This window comes from Pseudophryne corroboree, chromosome 6 (assembly GCF_028390025.1).
Source record: "Pseudophryne corroboree isolate aPseCor3 chromosome 6, aPseCor3.hap2, whole genome shotgun sequence".
Lineage (NCBI taxonomy): Eukaryota > Metazoa > Chordata > Amphibia > Anura > Myobatrachidae > Pseudophryne > Pseudophryne corroboree.
In genome coordinates, this window is record NC_086449.1 from 824,017,602 (window position 1) to 824,038,884 (window position 21,283).

The window sequence follows — 21,283 nt, forward strand, 5'->3', positions numbered from 1 at the left end:
ACCATCCCCCATCGTCTCTCTGTTGGCATCTAGAAATACTAGAGACTGGGGGCGGAAAAGGAAGCAGGCCAGTGGTGATCAACCATGAAGTGAGGAGCAAGTAATCCTCACCCCACATAAAATAAAAACAAAAATTAAGCATACTAAGCATAAAAAAAAACCTCAACAAAACCAATAAGAGTAACACAGATAGACACCACTCTAATGCTGCATAGCCTAAAAACGTATCTCTGACCACCTCTGTGTGCGATTGCTGGATCGCTAACTTGTGTCATGCGTGAGTGATGAACATGGGCTGGCAGCGCTGACAGAGGGCCTGTATCTGACTACTTGGCCAGGCTCTGCCTGTCTCTGCCATCTGATGAGAGTCTCTCAGCTGGGCATATCGCCACTCCTGCCAGCTGTGCAGGGCACCCAGAGAAGAAAGGGGAGCCTGTATACTGGAGAACCTGTGACGCTTCCTCCACGCTGTAACTGAGATCACAGAGTCACTGCGAGGAGGCTGGAACTGATAAGGAACGATACCTTTGTGTTATACTATCAGTAACTGGACGCGGCTTGTTAATGAATAAAGGCGTAAAAACCAAGTCTGGAGATTCAAGTTTTACCTTCTCCATTGACTTAATTGTTTAAAAATAAACATTAGAAGGGAACGGCCCTCTACAATTTTTTTAACGAACAGTCCCCAACTGTAAGGGACTCTGCAGGGTGATTCAGACCCGATCGATGCTGCGGCGGCGACTATCTGATCGCAGGACAGCAAAAAATCGCAGCCCAGCGATCAGATCTGAATGACCCCCTCTGTTTCATTGCCTGGTTAGGCACTTTGGACCTATTCAGTATGGATCGCAGACAGACAAGTTTATTCCCAGTGCGCACATGCATGAGCCTTACGACGCGTGTGCATACAGTGAGGTGCGATCGTCTGGCAGAGGCGTTTGCGGGGCGGTCGGGGCTGGGTCCATTTCCAGAGCGGCCGCGTGACGTCACACATGGCTGCTGCAACGAATAACATGCCTGACCTGCATCTGACTTTGCAGCCGGGGGGGGGGAGGGGGGCATCCCTTATTCAGCGATGCAATAGCAATTGAACTGCGATCGCTAGTGGGCATCTGCACGCAGGGCGGCTTTGCGCTGTGCTGAGCGGCCCCCAGCATGCATCACTAGCAGTTGCAGTTTTGCTAAACGAGCAAAACTGCAACTGATGCTGAATAAGGGCCTTTATCCATAATTTTTATGATGGCGCATGTATGACGTTTTTTTTTTTTTTTTTTTAAACTATATCCTGGGTGCAAGATCTTCCACCATCCATGAACTCCATGATGACTCTGCAGTGCAGAGTCAACGTCCCGTTGACAGATGATCGCACTGGTCATCAGACAATCGCTTCTATGGAGGCAACCTCTCTGTATGGGGAAGTTATCGGCCGTCACTTGTGGGGCTTGGCAGATAGCTGCCTTGGCAAATCACCTCCCTAGCTAATAGGTTGATGTCCACTCCAGGAGGAAAGGACGCGTGGCATAGCATGAGTGGGCAGCGCTGGGTGGGCCTGGGTGGGCCCGGGTGGGCCTGCCCACCCCCACTATACATTGGCAAGATTTCCAACACTGAAAGAGGGGGAGGGGAGGCGGTGTGCGATGACACAATTCAGCCTGAATCACGTCATCGGCCACCCAGACCACCCACTTTCCTCAGGAAATGGGCGTTGCTGGACGGTCGTGGCCAGCTCCGAGAGACTTGAATACTTTTCTGGGCGGCCGGGACCACCCCCCAAGATTTGGGAGCCTCTTGGACATTCAGGGAGAGTAGGTAAGTGTGGCTTACAGCAAGGAGGGTGCTACAACCCCCTCCAGGACATAAGCCCCCACCCCAGGGACATACGTTACCCGCTGCTGGAGCAACGTCGATTGCAATGTTAGAAGGAATGGTCCACCCCGTGGAGAATAGGCTGCTGGGCCCAGCGCAGCGCACAACTTTTTTTTTTCTTTTACAGCACAAAAAAACTTATAAAATCTGGCCCTGGTCTCTTCTCCTCCCAGGGAAGCGGCAACCTTGTTTTCAATCCAAGATGGCCGATACGAACCTGTTCTGTAGGAACCCTGTACTCAGTTAACGTTGAGACTCTTGGACTTGCTTAGAATTGTGGGTTTTGGACTTGATGAGCGTGAAAACACTTGGAGGGGTAATTCAGTCCTGATCGCTGGACTGCGTTTTTTGCTTCCCTGCGATCAGATAGTCGCCGCCTACAAGGGAAGGGTGTGTTCCTATGTTGCTCGCTGAGCAAGTGTGTGTTCCTATGTGTAGCAGAGCTGCACAAACTGATTTTGTGCAGTCTCTGCTCAGCCCAGGACTTACTCAGCCGCTGCGATTGCTTCTTGCTGATCGGGGCCGGAGCTGACGTCAGACAGCCTCCCTTCAAACGCTTTGACACGCATGCGTTTGTCCGGACACTCCCTGGAAACAGTCAGTAGCCACCCACAAACGGCCTCCTCCTGTCAATCACCTTGCAATCGCCCGTGCAGTCGGATTTATCCATAGCCAGATTAAGTTGGGATGCAGGGCATACTGTACCCTGGGCCCCCCTCTGTCAGGGCCCCCCTCCCCCGGCCAGAGCACACTGACATCAATAGCTTTCCCTCTTATGCAGCAGCAGAACCAGACAGCCAGAATGTGAGCAGGACGGAATGCAGTGCAGGCAGAGACACATGAGTATCAGATTTCATGAACTATCGATAGAGCTTCCCAACCAGAGGAGAGATAGGAGGGTGGAGAGAGCGGAGTCACAGGGTGGGTTTCCCGTGTCACTTACAGCTCTCTCCACACCTGGGTGGGAGACCTGTGTATCTTGTTATCTAATGAGGGTCTAGAGAGAGAGAGACAGAGACACACACACACACACACACACACACACACACACACACACACACACACACACACACACACACACACACACACACACACACACTGAGAGAGTCTTCCTGAGTCCTGCCCCAGTGTGTAAGCAGTGCAGAGGCTGCTGCTATTTTTGCATGTGACGAGATAAATTATAGATTTTATTTTCCTATGTGTATTTTAAGGTTAAGTTGTCTTTGTTCCACTACAAGAACATTTTATAAAATAGTTGTCTTTCAATTAGCTGGAGCTATAAACAGTACCCAGGCATTATTACACTATTCGTTTAAATCTAATATACACCATTGGGATAACTTTAATACACACAATCCATACATCTTAACACGACCCATTCCAGGAGGGACAACATGCTCTCTACCTGGATTTCCTTCTTAATGTATGATTGCAATCACCTGTGTTGAAACACCTTTCTTATAAATTAAAAGGTTTTACACAGGTGACTACAATCATATATTAGGAGGGAAGTCCAGGTAAAGAGCTTGTTGTCCCTCCTGGAATGGGTCATTTTGGGAGGTATGCACAATCTTATACACAGCACCCCCCCCCCCCCCCCCCCCCCCATTCCAATGGGCCCCCCCAGGGCCGTCTTTTCGTATGGGCTCAATGGGCTCTTGCCCAAGGGCCCAAGGAGTATAAGGGCCCTAGGCTGATAGCTGAGAGTCCCCTCTTTCCAGGGGTACCAGATTTTTGAAAATCGGCCCTGGGGAACCAGAGATAGCGGACTTCAAAGCAGTGGTCCCCATCCGAGCCTGTTAATTGCTCTTCCCAGCCAGATATCTCGGGCTCTGTATGACTTAGAGTTTTTTCTGAGGGCACATTTCAAAAGCTGGAACTCTCCACTTTCGGTGGACACTGGCAGCTTGTCTCTACTATGCCCAGAACCAGAGATATCAGCCTTCAAGCAGCCGGTCCCTGCTCCAGCTCCACCTGCCTAATATGCAGTTTTATATATTTGTTGGTGGATTGCTCTGGTTCCTGAACTGTGATACGCAACTCCCAGTACCTCCTAACAGGTGGGACTTTCTAGTTTTTTTTATCCCATTCAAAGCTAAGGAACTTGAGATATCTGCAGTCAAGTAAGCTGCTCTCTCACCAGAAATTATGAAAATGAAGCCCACTCCACTATCTACCCCTCCCTTATGTATTAAACACCCCATACCACCCTGGAAGTCATGTACTGGGGCCCCTTCATTCAGACCGATGCCTCCTTCTACAGTTTAGTGTTCTCCCTCCCACCCCATCTGTGCAGTAAAGGAGTAATTAGCAGAAATTACTGCTCCAGGTCCTACATGCTGAGCGGAAGATAGAACACCCCCTACTGCCCGCGGGACATCAAAGCTGCTGCTGATAGCACCCCCCACCCCTACCGCTGGAGGATGAGTAGGGGCCCCAGTGTATTGCTGTGCCCAGGGGCCCACACTGCTGTTAAGACGGCCCTGGGCCCCCCTGTCTAAAGTGCCCCGGGCACCCGCAAGGCTTAATCCGGCCCTGGATTTATCACACCATCCCGTCGCTGACCGGCGATCCCGTTGCTGCGGTCCATCGCAACTGCACATTGCGGTGCATACGCATGCGCAGTTCAGGTCTGATCGCACGCTGTGCAAAAACGCACAGCAGCGATCAGGTCTGAATTACCCCCTTGGACTTGAAAAACATGAAGATACTTGGACTTGATAAGTGTGAAGATGCTTGGACTTGCTAGATGTTATAGGGGTCTATTTACTAAACTTTGGATGGAGATAAAGTGGACAGGGATAAAGTACCAGCCAATCAGCTCCTGACTGCCGTGTCCCAGGCTGGGTTTGAAAAATGACAGTTAGGAGCTGATTGGCTGTTATTTTATCTCCATCCGCTTTATCTCCACCAAGGCTTAGTAAGTAGACCCCATAGGGAACTCAGTACAATTGGGGTGAGACTCCTAGAGCCCTCCAGAGGGTTTTCACCAATAGCAACCCCCTGCTGTTCCCTTAGTGCATGGATGGGGAACCTTTGGCCCTCCAGCTGTTGTTGAACTACACATACCAGCATACCTTGCTACAGTTTTGCTATTTGGCCATGCTAAAACTGTTGCAGGGCACCCTGGGATGTGTAGTTCAGCAACAGCTGGAGGGCCAAAGTTTCCCCATCCCTGCCTTAGTGCTTGTTGCGCATACCCAGTGGCAAACGCAGGATTTGCATGGGTTTTTTTTCCAGAACTGGGCGGAGCCAATCACGGGGGTGGGGACTGAGGTGACCCAGTATATGCTGGGTCCGTAAAACTAGTGTGTGTGTGTGTGTGTGTGTGTGTGTGTATATATATATATATATCTACACATATATATATATACTGTATATATATATATATATACATATATCTACACACACACATATATATATATATATATATATATATATACATATACATACACACACACACACATACATATACACGGGTGGTCTTCAGTATGCCGGCGGTCGGGCTCCCGGCGACCAGCATACCGGCGCCGGGAGCCTGACCGCCGGCATACCGACACTTATTTTCCCTCGTGGGGGTCCACGACCCCCCTGGAGGGAGAATAGAATAGTGTGGCGCGCGTAGCGTGGCGAGCGCAGCGAGCCCGCAAGGGGCTCATTTGCGCTCGCCACACTGTTGGTAAGCCGGCGGCCGGCCTCCCGGCGCCGGTATGCTGGTCGCCGGGAGATCGTAGTGAACCCATATACATATATACGTAGCATATTAAACATGCATACATATATATACATATATATATATATATATATATATATACACACACACACATACAGTACACATATATATATATATATATCATATGTGTGTGTGTGTGTTTATATGTATGTATGTATGTATGTATATACATATGTATATATGTATGCACATGGATATATATGTACTATAATTAAAATAAAGTAAACTTTTATTGCACTTGCAAGTGCCACCAGGAAGACAGCAGGCTGCAGAGGACGCTAGACAGTCATTAATAATACTCATGCAGCTAAAAAACAATATATATATATATTTTTTTTTTTAGTGGAGGGGGGTTTCTGGGTACTCGGACCCCCCCCCCCCCCTGGGTGCGCCACTGATACCGGTACTTAGGGGGCCCCCTGGACTTGATCCAGCAGTAGGAGCTCACCCAATTTACTGAGTGCACTGGGTAGCTGATGAGAATGAGGTACACAGCTGCCCAAGGTATGAGACACAAGTGGATTAACCTCCATCTATACAGGTGCTTAACAGAGCAGATGGTATTCAAGCTCCCAGCCGGGAAGCTAGGGTCGGCAGATGGAGAACGCCATTCCAAGCCTGGTTAATGGCAGGCAGAGCAGGATATAGGACACTGATAGGCAGAGATTCCGGCAGAGTATCCACAGGACAATGATCACTGTAGATAACAGGGACCAGCGGTCTACACGGCAAGGGTAAACTATAACCAGCACTGAGTGAGTGGCATGGAGAGGATACATAGGGTAGCTGCTCCAATTAGCTCCCAGGAAACCAGAAAGGATAATGATTAATGAAGGGAGTGCAGCTGCGCTGCTGCATATCCTCACGGAATGCTGGCATTGATTTCCTGATTGCCTAGCAACTGGGAACGCCACGAGTCCAGCTCCCCGGTTACTAAGCGTCTAGCAGCTCCCAGAAGGCAGAGCGGCCATCGCGTCAGGCACCAGACGGGGGCTGAGGACTCGGGTGGCCAGAAGGGATGCAGCGTCCCGGTCGCCTGGCAACAACCGGGACCTGCATCCAAGGCGGCCCGCCCGGCAATACTATGGCCCTCATTCCGAGTTGATCGGTCGCAAGGCGAATTTAGCAGAGTTACACACGCTAAGCCGCCGCCTACTGGGAGTGAATCTTAGCTTCTTAAAATTGCGACCGATGTATTCGCAATATTGCGATTACTAACTACTTAGCAGTTTCAGAGTAGCTCCAGACTTACTCTGCCTGTGCGATCAGTTCAGTGCTTGTCGTTCCTGGTTGACGTCACAAACACACCCAGCGTTCGCCCAGGCACTCCCACCGTTTCTCCGGCCACTCCTGCGTTTTTTCCGGAAACGGTAGCGTTTTCAGCCACACGCCCCTGAAACGCCGTGTTTCCGCCCAGTAACACCCATTTCCTGTCAATCACATTACGATCGCCGGAGCGAAGAAAAAGCCGTGAGTAAAAATACTTTCTTCATAGTAAAGTTACTTGGCGCAGTCGCAGTGCGAACATTGCGCATGCGTACTAAGCGGATTTTCACTGCGATGCGATGAAAAATACCGAGCGAACAACTCGGAATGAGGGCCTATGTTCTATTTGGATCCAGCAGTTTCGCCATGTGCATGCCTATGGGATAACCTGATGGAAATCCGGAGCCTTAATAATGCTGACCTCCTAAAAAAGAATGGTGTCTCCTTGTCCATTCATCCGATTGATGTTTCATATTACACAAAGAAAAATCTAGAACAGAACATAGCAATAGACAGCAATAGTTGACGAGAGGAAACAGTTTGGCATTGTACATAGCAGCTCTCGGTCCCAGAACCACAACCACATAAATTTAGTTTATTCTTCCTGCCTGGTAATATGACGTCACTTCCTGCCGGCCTATCTGCCGGATCTCGAGAATCTGTTATTCAAATGTATCAAAAGTCCTGATTGACTTTAGTGATAGTGAAGAATTCATGTTGCAGCTTGCAGAACGTTACAGAGACTGCAAATAATCTACTGGTCTGATCTATATGTCAAATGCAAATGCAGAGTTTTATATAATGAGAGGCAAAGGTTATTCTGCACGTAGAATCTAATTCTCTGCTCATTTGTATTTACTAACATGAGTGGGTTGTTACGCTGCCCGAGCTGTCAAGAGCAAAATAAAATGTTACATTTTCATATAACTGTTTGATTATCTTGTACGACTTTAACTTGTGCTAAATTGTAGCCTCCCTCTGTGCTTTTCAGCCTTGTCATCTTGCGAGCCAGTGCACGCTCCATATGATAACCATGTTCATATACTAAATACTTGCAGACCTTCTCCGGGAGGGGTCAGCCAGGTCGGCACCAGGGCCATCTTAATGTGTAAACACACTGGGCAGATGGCCAGGTCCCCCTTGGTTCTAGGGGAATTTAAACAGGGGCTCGGCCAGAGGGGTCTCCCAAGCTGATGCCTCCGGAGCTACTTGGGAGGCAGGAAGAGAATTCTGCCTGACCACTCTGATTGTGAATAACACCCAATCAGAGCTACCCGGCAGCATTTCCTACCTGCCTCCCAGACTGCAGCAAGACACCGCATAGCTGTCTGCTTGCTGATTGGTGAATGGCTAGAGCTATCCACCAATCAGAGTGCAGCATTTTCTACCTGCCTCCAGCAGGCAGCCAGACAGAGAATGGCTGCCTGCTTGCTGATTGGTGGATGGCTGGAGCTATCCAGCAATCAGAGTGCAGCATTATCTACCTGCCTCCATCCTACAGCCAGACAAAGAATGGCTGTCTGCTTGCTGATTGGTGGATGGCTGGAGCTTTCCACTAATCAGAGTGCCGCATTCTCTACCTGCCTCCAGCCTGCAGTCAGACAGAGAATGGCTGCCTGTATGCTGATTGGTGGATGGCTGGAGCTTTCCACCAATCAGAGTGCAGCTTTCTCTACCTGCCTCCAGCCTGCAGCCAGACAGAGAATGGTTGTCAGCTTGCTGATTGGTGGATGGTTGGAGCTATCCAGCAATCAGAGTGCTGACAGCCAGTCACTGTATGTAGGCATGTGGAAAGACGGTTCCGGACCGCATGAGGGGTAAATAATTATTTTTATTATTATTATTCATTTCCGTGAATGGGTAGGTAGAGGCCCCAGTGCATTGCTTTGCCCAGGGCCTTTCATGTTGTTAAGACAGCCCTAATCGGCACACTCAGCAAGTGGGTGTGGCAAGGCATAGGTAGGTGGTGCGGGTAAGGGAGGGGGCGTGGTTAGCTATGGGAGAACTGAATACTCTTCTGGGGAGCCGGGATTGCCACCTGAGATTCAGGGAGCCCCCCCAGCCGTTCCGAGATAGTGGGCGGGTCTGATCTAAATTGCAGTGTAAAAATAAAGCTGTCCACCATTTGTGGGTTATATGCAAAAGCATCCAGTATTTTCCCTGCATGCAGAATAATAAATGTATTTACCCTCCTTGGTTTGTCCATCACATGTGTCTTCCACTGTGATGCTCTAACACAAGATGGCCCCTGCACATGCTCAGAAAAGATCTCGGCAGCCATTTTGGGATAGGGCATGAAGCCTCCCTGGAGAATAGGAAGACTGGAGCCTGCAAGTAGCACCCTATACTTTCAACACATTATGGGGTGTAATCAGGGACCCAGAGAGTGGCCACCGGCCTGGATACTGACGGGGGTGTGGCCAAATCCAGGGCTATGTGCCCACACCCCTTCATAATATGTTAAAAAAATAGGGGGCGTCTGCAGTTGCACAGGTGGCGCCTGTGGCCACACAGGGGGGACAATGTCCCACCGATCAGCTGACACTGCCCCCCCCCCCCCCCCCCCCGCCCCCCGCAGGGCCCATCCAACAAGCTCAAGCCCGGGTATAACCCCCTGATCCCCCCCCCCCCCCCCCCACTGCGCCCCTGGGTGTAATCACAGACGACTCTTCCTCAGCTCCTTAATGGTGGTTTCTATCACATCTTTTAGAAGTCTCTCTCTGGCCACAGCTATGTAGAATATGACTATACGATAAGTGATCAGAGTCTAATTCCCGGTCACGAGGCTGCAGCTGTTGCCTCAGGCCTCACCTGCTCAGTGGGCTCTAGGTTATGATGCAGGAATCTGAGTAACAAGTGGCCAGTTATATACGAGGAGCACTGCTGACCTATGGGCTTGATTCAGAGATGTACATTAACTCCATGGTAACGCAAATCACCAACGCTTTAAGAGCTGCTCATGCGTAGAAGCCGCACTGCGCACCTGCAGATCTGGGGTCACAAAAGCCGGCACTGGGAACTTTTAACTTAATTTGCATCATTCTGCGGAGCGGCGACGTGCAAAGTTGCAGCGGCTGGGTGAGTAGCGTCCACCTGAATCAGCCACAGGGGACAGTTTACCACAGGGGAGGTGACCTGGTGCCTCTACGCACATCACAAGCCGTGCCCAGCAGATGGACATCTACTACAACCACCATCATGTTATCCTCACTGGAGATGATTAGAATGTTCTGGTGTCTTCATGTAAAGTGCCCACTACTGTACCTATTGCATCCTAGAATATTATATATCCTGATAGGTTGCTATGGGCAACACCGTCATTTTTAGAAGGTTTAATAAATCTAACGCAATATATGGTACTGTATGGTTGGCCGGTCAGTTCTGAAAACTTTATTGGCACTGCCAAGGACAGATCTCTCAGTCCTGGGAGTACCTACAATTAGCGCTAGTGGTTATCATTTGTCTCTGCAGGCATTTTGCCATTCTATTCCATGAAGTGTTTTCACCGCACAGTGCCAAATTTCCAGGTGTTACTGTACACAGAATTGCAGTTAAAATATATAATTAGCCACGTAATCGTGACTCATGAGCAGGGGCGGATTGGGAACAAAAAGCGGCCCTGGAAAAATTTGTACTAGTGGCCCCACATGGGCATCACCAGAGGTGTAAGGTCTAGCCATGGGCCATGGCAGCAGCACCCTCCCCACAAGACTTTCCAGATAGTGGGCATGTCCAGCATCAAGGGGGAAGTTAAAAAGAAATAAAATTAAATATTATGAGCACATTATATGATACACCTTCAGAAATTAGGAAACTATATCATTCTTTAGAAAGATATATTTTCTTGCTTATTACACCAACCGTATCCCAATCACTATTCACTCAATCTTATGTGTCAGCCAAGCAGGCAGACAGAGCATACACTAGATCATCTGCAATCACAGGCTAAGTGGCAAAGTCATTTTCATATATGCAAATTATTTTGCATCTTATTCATTTTGTATATAAAAAGAACCACATGTCCTCAAACAAAACAGGCCCCGCGGGTGCGTCGGCCCACCGGGAATCTTCCCTGTAAACCCTATGGCCAATCCGCCTCTGCTCATGAGTAACTCATATCACAGATGTAACTGTACCCATCAATGAGGGGATGGGGGTGTGACCTAAAGTGTCCCAGATTTCCAATTTGAAGCCCCAGTTTGTATGGGCTATAAACCTCGGAGATTCCCGCCTTACATATCACCCACATATTCATGTACATATGCCGTACTTGCTAATTTTTTTGAGCAAGGGGATCATCACAACTCCGGCTGCACAAGGAGGCAATTTGTCTCAATGTGCATCGAGAGCCATGGTAAATGCGTTTTGCATCACCAGGCCGCGCCCACTGCGCCTTTGCACAGTAGCAGGCGTGGGCTTCATGACAGTTCCATCACATGGCACTTTTAAGCCCTACTGCAACACTGCCCACCCTCTCCATAACAAAGAGAAACACTGACCCAGGAAGGTGACCTACTCTCTCAAAAGTCCAGGGGAACTTGTTGAGATTTGGAATGTACCGGACATTCTGGGAGCGTAAGGAAGTATGGCATACACTGTACACATACTACAGATGTGTCCTCATTCTCTGAGTGTTTTTGCGCCATCGGGCGTGAGATGCTTGGCGCGACATACAGTAGATGCTCCGCCATGGGTAGCGATTCCAGTACTTTCGTACTTTCGACTAAAAATTGCATTTTATTCGCACTGTTGCTGCACACCAAATAGCTCACAATGGGTGTACGAGACACACTAGATAAATACTTTTATCACAAACGATTTAAGGCGCAAGCAGGCGTGCCACTGGGAGTATCCAAGGGAGCGGCCAAGGAAGGGGCACCATTATTCCTGGATAGCACCTGTATTTGGATTTCACGGTGCCTGGAATGGGCAGCCGCCTAGCGTGTCCTATGGCGTATTACTTACTGCGCGCTTGTAAAATGCCTGAATAGCAGAGCACCAATGAGCACGGTCTACAGGAGTGATTGCAATCAGTAATAATCCCCCAGTAGTTACCTATGAACATTACTGATACTGAAAAACATGATTATAATCATCTTCAGTTGCAAGACATCGTCCCCAAACGTGATCAGCCTATGGGCCGGGACCGCAACAGTTTCCTTGGGACACTAAAGGGGTATAATCCGTTCCCCCATGCCCCTGACTACGTGAGGAACGTCCCAGTTGTGTGTAGCAATCACAGATGATTGAGTGCACAGGATGATGCATGATTAAACGCTGATCTCACAGGGGTTACCAGGCCCTGGTCTCTGCCAGTTGCTGGGTATCCCATTACAACACATGCTGTGATCACCCATCCGCACACGTGTCTCTGTTCATCTATACAAACATATACATCAATGCACAAAGCGGCAGGAGTCTCACAAATGGCCAACTGGACGGCAGAGAGGTGGGAGGTGGGACGTGCCTCACTCTATCAGATGTGATCAGCACTGAGCGCAGGAGACACAGGCGTTCCCGTTGTACATACAACTCATTGCGGAGCGTGTCTTGCGCCTGTTCGTACTGCACGCACTCCAGGACTGAAGGGTCTATTCATGAAGCAGTGAAAAGTGTGGAGAAGTGAGCCAGTGGAGAAGTCGCCCATGGCAACCAATCAGCATTGATGTAACATTTATAATTTGCATACTATCCAATTGTACGGAGCAGCTGATTGGTTGCCATGGGCAACTTCTCCACAGGCTCGCTTCTCTACTCTTTTCACTGCTTCATGAATAGACCCCTGAGTATACGCAAGTGCGGGCGATACAGAGACGTATAACTTTCAGTCGCATTTCCACTTGAGAGTGAAGGGGCGTTACTGGACGTTATCACACAGGTGACGTACAGAGCGCCGCGCAGTCTAGGAAGAAATATTAATAATTAGAGTAGTTTGTCAACGTATTTATCAAAATGTCATTATTGACAGTTTTCATGTCATAACTGATTTTCAAAATTAGCATGATTAACCCACGGGAACAGAGGCTCGAGGGATAGAGAGGGGGAGGGGAGCAAGGGTTAGAAATATAGGGGTCTATTTACTAAGCCTTGGATGGAGATAAAGTCGCTGGAGATAAAGTACCAGCCAGTGGCGTAACTACTGCCAACGCAGCCCTCGCGGTGGCATGGGGGCGAGGGGCTGCGGGGGCGCCGCCACTGATTTAGCGCAGATTGACATGCGGACGAGTGTCCGCATGTCAATCTGTTCTCACTAACCCTCCCTGCTGTAAGGAGAGACACGGAGGGCACAGCGCGCGCCTCTCCTGTGTCCCTCCTGCGTCTCCGGCGGGTCTAATAAAGGAAGTGCCGTTCGTGAGCTCCGATTGGCTCACGAACCGGCACTTCCTTTAACAGACCCGCCGGAGACCCAGGAGGGACACAGGAGAGGCGCGCGCTGTGCCCTCCGTGTCCCTCCAACACAAAACAGCGGGGGAGCGGGGGCACGCACTGGGGGAGCATATGTGCACTGAGGGGGCATATATGGCACTGGGGGGGGGTGTATGTGTATCTGGCACATGGGGGGGGGGCTATATTTGGCACTGGCGGCACGTGAGTACCTGGCACTGTGGGGGAATATCTGGCACTGGGGGCATATGTGGCACTGGGGGGGGGGGGGGGTATATGTGTACCTGGCACTGGGGGCATGTGAGTACCTGGCACTGTGGGAGAATATCTGGCACTGGGGGCATATGTGGCACTGGGGGGGGGGGGTATATGTGTACCTGGCACATGGGGGGGGGGGGCTATATTTGGCACTGGGGGCATGTGAGTACCTGGCACCGTGCGGGAATATCTGGCACTGGGGACATATGTGGCACTGGGAGCACAGCCCTAGCAACAAGTACTACCCTCTAGCAACGAGCATGACACCCAGTGCATGAAACCCCTGGCAACGAGCATGACACCCAGTGCATTAAACACCTGGCAACGAGCATGAAACCCAGTGCATGAAACCCCTGGCAATGAGCATGACACCCTGAGCATGAAAACCCCTGGCACCGTGCATGGAACCAAGAGCATGAAACCCCTGGCAACGAGCAGGTAATTTAAAAGTAATTAGAAGCCTTACTGTAGGACTTAATGTGTAATGGGCATTGTGGTGTGTGGCATAATGTATCACGGACATTGCGGTGTGTGTCATAATGTGTCACAGGCATTACGGTGTGTTGCATACTATATCACGGGCATTGTGGTATGTGGTATAATGTCTCAGGGGCATTGCAGTGTGGCATAATGTATAATGGGCATTGCGGTGTGTGGCATAGGGTATAACAGGCATTGCGGTATGTGTCACAGGCATTACGGTGTATGGTACACTATATCACGGGCATTGTGATATGTGGTATAATGTCTCAGGGTCATTGCAGTATGTGGCATAATGTATCACGGACATTGCGGTGTGTGTCATAATGTGTCAGGCATTACGGTGTGTTATATACTATATCCCGGGCATTGTGGTATGTGGTACAATGTCTCAGGGTCATTGCAGTGTGTGGCATAATGTATAACGGGCATTGCGGTGTGTGGCATAGGGTATAACGGGCATTGCGGTATGTGTCAGGCATTACGGTGTGTTGTATACTATATCACGGGCATTGTGGTATGTGGTATAATGTCTCAGGGTCATTGCAGTGTGTGTCATAATGTGTCACAGGCATTGTATGTGCTATTATGTATCAGGGGCATTGCAGTGTGTAGCATAATGTATAACGGGCATTGCGATTTCTGTCATAATGTGTCGGGGGCATTACGGTGTGTGGCATAATGTGTCTGGGGCATTACGGTGTGTGGCATAATGTGTCGGGGGCATTATGGTGTGTGCATATTGTGTCATGTGCATTGTTGTGTGTGGTATAATGTCTAAGGGCCATTGCAGTATGTGGCATAATGTATACTGGGCAATACTATAAGGAGGAAAAATGACAAATAATGTAAGGGGCATGAATCAGGATTATTTTTCTTTCCTGTGGTGGCCAACGTCTGGGCGTGCAGGTTGCAAAACTGGGGTATAAGGTAGTATTTTCCTGCAATGCCACGCCCCTTTATGCGAAGCCACGCCCATTCCAACAAAGCCACACCCCGTTTTGCGGCGCGCATGTTTGTCCCTTTAATAGTGGCAATTATGGGGGATGGGGGGGGGGGGGGGGCGCCGAAGAATTTATTGGCTTGGGGGAGAAAAATTTCTAGTTACGCCACTGGTACCAGCCAATCAGCTCCTAACTGCCATGTCACAGGCTGTGTATGAAAAATGACAGTTAGCAGCTGATTGGCTGGTACTTTATCTCCAGCCACTTTATCTCCATTCAAGGCTTAGTAAATAGACCCCATAGACACTTAGGGCTCCACTTATCAATTATCACATTTGCAGTATGATCTGGGCGCAATATTAGCATTACAATATGTGATAATACCGCCCCAAATGTTTCACCATTCACCCGCAGAGACAGGCGCTCTTCACTCTTCTGTCAGGACTCTACTGACCACACATGTGCAACGGCCAGCGGCAAATGCCAGAACGACCCATGGCTTGATGGCCCGGTTCGGCTGCACAGAGACACCTGGTGTTCTGCTTGGCCACCCGCATACAGGGACACGTCTGTGTGTCTGAGAGTGCAAGCCTCTCCCGCCCACTGTTATAGTATCCGCAGATGCTCTATGCATCTTGATACTCGCCCTCCAGAAAAACCCACGTCACGGTAGTCTCCGCTTGCACAAGATGCGCCTGCATGCGACTTCGGACACATAGTGTGGCGCATATGCTCACCAAGTTTTGTATATGCGCAGTTGGCTCATATTTCTGTAACACGCCCTACGCATCCTCGTCATGCCCCGGTCCTGAAGTACAAAACTGCAATGTTGTGAGGATTGGGGGGCACGGATCTCTGTTAGTGAGCGCCGGAGGTTTTTGGACAGGATTTTTACGCTCAGCAGTAGTCACAGAGGGCCTAATTCAGACCTGATCGCTAGGCTGCGTTTTTGTACAGCGGGCGATCGGGTCTAAACTGTGCCTGCGTATGCACCGCAATGCGCAGGCGTGTAGCACGGGTACAAAGTGGATTGCTGCTCTGCGATGGGTTTGTGCAAAGGAACCATTCGCACGGGCGTTCGCAAGGAGAGTGACAGGAAGAAGGCGTTTTTGGGTGTCAACTGACCGTTTTCTGGGAGTGTTTGGAAAAACGCAGGCGTGTCCATGCGTTTGCAGGGCGGGTGTCTAACGTCAATACTGGTCCCGAACAGGCTGAAGTGATCGCAGCGCCTGAGTAAGTCCTGGGCTACTCAGAGACTGCACAAAATCTGTTCGTACAGCTGCTACACATGCGATCGCACACTTGCAAAGCGAAAATACACTCCCTTATGGGTGGAGACTATGCGAACGCAGGACTGCAAAAAAACCCTAGCAATCAGGTCTGAATTAGCCCCAGAATCCACAATGTCACTATAATTCCTGTGTGCATTCAACTTTAAACTCATTAAGATCTTTGCAGCACTTAATGAATTGGTGTTTTAGAGAACAGAGACGCAAAGTGGTTTTAGCAAAGTAAAAAATTAACTTTAGAGGTGGCTGCCGGCTAAATACAATTACAGTGAATAGAAAGGGAGGGTGATGAGAGAACTACTATAGCTTCACTCTGAAATTACAAGTCATCTGAAGTTCTCGGCTCACAAAGAGAGGTCAAAAGTAACAGGGAACTCTTCTTAAAGTGGAGTTTTACCCTAAGGAAGCCAAGTTCAAGGATGGTGCAGACGCATGGCCCTACCGCCGACGGCTTCATTACCGCCAAAAAACATTTTTCAGTAGCTGGTAACATTCAAACATGAGTCCCTGGGAATTGCGCACTGGCAGGGGAACTTGACTGGATCGCTTGGAGCTTGTCCAAATTGCTAACAGAATTTTTACTTCCAGTGATACTAACAGATCGGGGTTCACCATCTTTGGAACCAGTACGCTCAACATGATTATAAAAGTCCCTAAAAACCTTCAAATGTCAGATTGGGCGGAGTTCGCTGCAAAATCCTGGGTTAAAGGTATCTGTGGCGTGCCATTTACCTGATCCTGGGCAGTCACGCTGCTCTGCCGTATGCTAATGACGGTCACTTATTCCGAGCAGTGCACCGCGCACGTGATTGGGTGAAGGGTGCTGGAACATCAGTGCATGTTATTATACAGAGTGTAGCAGTGAGTATAGGAGAGCAGCGCTGGACAGGGTTACTGTGCACAGCACTGGGTAAGGTGAACGGTGCACCGCAGGTGAGGGAGCATCTGCATTTTATAAAGCAATACGGGGAGATGTATCAAACCTTCAAGAGAGATAAAGTGGAGATCAGACGTTAGCAACCAGCTTTTGTCATTTTATAGACTGTGCTAGATATAGGATAGGTAGAAGAGAATTAGTTGCTATGGTTAACTTCTTCACTTTATGTCTCACTAAGGCTTGATACATCTCCCCCAAATGAGAGGCAGAGTTCCTCTTTATCCCTGATGAGAGTTTGTATTTCACCAGTCCGATGGTTCGCAAACACGTCCACATTAACGGTGCCATTGGATCCCAATTCCAACCTGTTGTTTGAAATAAGCGCCTCCGCTGGCCCCATGCAGCTGGTGCTTGACGCCGGCCTGTGCTGAGGAGGCGCACACTGAAGATGGATGAATTTATATAGTTAATTTGAATAAAAGTTCTAAATGAGTTTTTGAAATGAAATACGTATTGTATCAATCGTTTTACTGCTGCTGTCACCACACTACGCATTTCGCAAAAAAAACAACAACAACCAGATAAACCTGGCTGGATCGCCACTTGAGGCGGGTAGGGGGGGGGAGACTTTTTCAGCCATAGAGTAGGAGAAAGGGTTAACATTATGCTTTTATATAGTGTTTAACGTTTTCTATTACGTACTACAGTACTGATTTTATGATATATGTATGGTATAAGCTTCTTCACTCACACGCGCGCGGCCTCTCCTTCTCCTCACAACCTCTTCCCACTGTTCACAGGACTACATTTCCCGTCACGCCCTGCGGATATCGGCGACGTCACCCTCCCGTCCCCGTGCAGGGACGGGTTGCGACGCATGCGCGCATCCCTCAACGCCTGGAGGCAAGCCTCGGGGGGCGTGGCCATGCCAAGTGGGCGAGGCCACAGGCAGGGGACAGGCCATACAGTGGGGCGTGTCGGTGTCGGGCCTCCCTACTGTCACATGCGGAGGGGCGGGCCCGGGTTTGTTGGTGGGCGTGACCGGCGGTTGAGGGGGAGGGGGCGTGTCCCGCCGCTCGCTGCCGCCGTTCTCCCTCCTCAGCAGCAGCAGCAGTCAGTCAGTGATCGCCGCCATTAGTGTGTGAGGGGGAACCGCTGCTGTCTCACTCCCATGTCCGCGGCCCAGCATGGCCAGTGAGCTCCGGCCCTGGGAGCCGACTCACAGCCCGCTGCCCGCCCAGGGCCCCGACCCCAGGCCGCCCCGCTGACAGAACCCGGCGCCGCCATGTCCCTCGCCCCGCCGCCGCGGCCTTCCAATGGCTCCAGCTCAGACACGTCGCTGGCGCCCCCCCGGGAGGAGGTGGGGAGCCGGCCCGAGGAGTTCCTCCGCCGCCGCCGGCACACCATGGACAAGGACAAGGCCGAGCACCGCTTCTTCCGCCGCAGCGTAATCTGCGACTCCAACGCCACCGCCCTGGAGCTGCCCTCCAACCGCAGCAGCATTGTGGGCTCCCCGCCCGAGTCCCAGCTGTGCCCGGTGCCGCCCGCCGCCCTGCCGCCCCCCGAGATCCTGTGCACCCCAGACAGCCCCGAGGTCCAGTGCGCCTCCCCGGCAGCGCTGCTGCCGCCGCCCGCCGCTGCCGCTGCTGCCGACATCCCCGAGCCCCGGCGGCCGCTGCCCGAGGAGGACACCGAGGAGCTGGAGACCAAGGCGGTGGGGTTCTCCCCCGACGGCCGCTTCCTCAAGTTCGACATCGAGATCGGCAGAGGCTCCTTCAAGACGGTGTACAAGGGGCTGGACACGGAGACCACGGTGGAGGTGGCCTGGTGCGAGCTTCAGGTGAGAGGCGCACACGTGTGCTGGGGGACTGGGGCCACACACAGACACCGGGGCATAGGGCAATACTGGGGACTGGGGTGGGGAGATATGGCAGTGAGTGTGGGGTCTGTGGTGCCCGGGGGAAGATGGCAGTGAGTGTGGGGTCTGTGGTGCCCGGGGGAAGATGGCGGCGAGTGTGGGGTCTGTGGTGCCCGGGGGAAGATGGCGGTGTGTGGGGTATGTGGTGCCCGGGGGAAGCTGGCGGTGACTGTGGGGTCTGTGGTGCCCCGGGAAAGATGGCGGGGTGAGTGTGGGGTCTGTGGTGCCCCGGGAGAGGTGGCGGGGTGAGTGTGGGGTCTGTGGAGCCCCAGCAAAGGTGGCGGGGTGAGTGTGGGGTCTGTGGAGCCCCGGCAAAGGTGGCGGGGTGAGTGTGGGGTCTGTGGAGCCCCGGCAAAGGTGGCGGGGTGAGTGTAGGGTCTGTGGAGCCCCGGCAAAGGTGGCGGGGTGAGTGTGGGGTCTGTGGTGCCCCGGGAAAGGTGGCGGGGTGAGTGTGGGGTCTGTGGTGCCCCGGGAAAGGTGGCGGGGTGAGTGTGGGGTCTGTGGTTCCCCCGGGAAAGGTGGCGGGGTGAGTGTGGGATCTGCGGTGTGACTAGGGGTTGTGGTACCTGGGGGAGAGGTGTTGGCGAGAGCTTGGCCTGTGTGGCGCCACAGTTGGAGATGGCGGTGAGAGCTTGGACTGTGGTGCCTAAGTACATGGTGGGAGTGGGCTCTATGGCAGTGGGATCTTTGTGCCTTGAGAGATGGTGATGGCAGTGGAGTTTCTGGTGTCCAAAGAAATGGAGGGGTGAGTGTGGTCTTTGGTCCCCAGGGGGAGTTGGCGGTGGGAACTTGGCCTGCGGTGCTCCTGGGGGAGGTGGCGATGGGAACTTGGCCTGCGGCGCCTCTGGGGGTGATGGCGGTAAGTGCTAGGTCTATGGTGCGTAAGTAGATGGTGGGAGCGGGGTCTGTGGTGTCGGGGGGGGGGGGGGGGGGGGGAGATGGTGGTTGCTTGGTCTGCGGTGTCTGCAGAGATGGTGGTGGAAGTGGGCTTTCTTGTGCCCAGAGAGATGGCGGTGAGTACTTGGTCTATGGTGCCTAGGTAGATGGCGGTAGGAGCAGGGTCTGTTGCGCCTGCAGAGAAGGCGATGGGAGCGGGGCCTGTGGTGCCCATTGAGAGAGCGGTGGGAGCTGGGCCTGTGGCGCCTACAGAGATGATGATCTCTCTGGAGCAGGATCATTAGTTTCACCGCCTGGGTCCACAGGTTATCCACAGGATTGTCCTGTGATAGCTGCACAATTATGAATCATTTAGTTATTGTGCAACTTTTACATGGTGACTAGTGGCTGAGGTGGATGTTTCTGTGTAAAGAAATGTGGCACCTGGGTATGGCGGGGGGCCTGTGGCACCTGGGTATGGAGGGGGGGGGGGGGCTGTCACAGTACAAAGGGCTGGTATCTTCCCTGGGGCAGAACTGTCTGAATTCTCACTCATTACCATTGCCGGATACATTTTATATACAGGAAATCATGAATATTTGCTGCTGCTCCCGGTGCTGTCTTCCTCCTGTACACGTCCTTAGGGGTAAATTACATTCTCAGCTACTGTATGTGCCAATCGCTATCGCCGTGGTGTACATGTGTGCACACATCAACCATACACGGTGTCATTTTGTATTTGCACATCGGGTTCATTGCCCTGAATTAACTACTTAAAGTCCCAGCGGGGCTGTTTACACATATTCCTAAATGTGGTCTTAGTTTATACATCCGGATAAGATTTATAATAGTAAACATCTCTTATAAGGGTTCCTTGTATGTGTGTATATATATATATATATATATATATATATATATATATATATATATATATATATATATATATATATATATATATATATATATATATATTTTATACTTATTATACTATATCTTATGCGTAGTAACCTTTTCTGTGAGGGTTTTTGTATCGGTAGGTGAAAACTTTGCAGAGAACCGATCGTCACCATCGGCGATAAAAAGTGTCTCTTGGGTTGATGATGGAGCGTCACTTAGTCTTAGCGTCTTAAATGATGTAGCATTTGAGCTGCGCCTACTTGTGCGTTGGACCCCAGGTCAGGGTGATAATGGACATTACATTGCTTGTGGCGACACTTCCTTTGAAAAGAAGCCTTGAAAGTAATTTTTATCGGGTGTGCGAACGGTTACTCAGGAGCGCAGGTAGGGATGATATAGCTGTTCCAGTAAGACTATAGGGTTTATTTACTAAGCCGTGGAGGGAGACAACGCACCAGCCAGTCAGCTCCTAGCTGTCATTTTTCAAACCCAGCC

General features: G+C 50.8%; 2 protein-coding genes across 10 annotated transcripts in view; one reads left to right on the plus strand and one right to left on the minus strand.

Annotated features, from left to right (window-relative positions):
• The window catches only part of NINJ2 (ninjurin 2), an 81,625-nt gene extending 63,675 nt beyond the window's left edge, over window positions 1-17,950 (minus strand). The window contains exon 1 of the mRNA XM_063929234.1: window positions 17,849-17,950. The gene's annotated coding sequence lies outside the window, so the exon portion shown is untranslated. The remainder of the gene's footprint in view (window positions 1-17,848) is intronic.
• A 53-nt stretch (window positions 17,951-18,003) lies between these two features.
• Window positions 18,004-21,283, plus strand: part of WNK1 (WNK lysine deficient protein kinase 1) — a 138,039-nt gene continuing 134,759 nt past the window's right edge. For 6 of the 9 annotated variants that reach the window (XM_063929214.1, XM_063929215.1, XM_063929219.1 and 3 more), the window contains exon 1: window positions 18,004-18,937. In XM_063929214.1, coding sequence (XP_063785284.1) covers window positions 18,383-18,937 — 555 coding nt within the window. In that variant the 5' untranslated portion in view covers window positions 18,004-18,382. The remainder of the gene's footprint in view (window positions 18,938-21,283) is intronic. The other 3 variants (XM_063929220.1, XM_063929216.1, XM_063929222.1) reach the window with 2 other exon arrangements.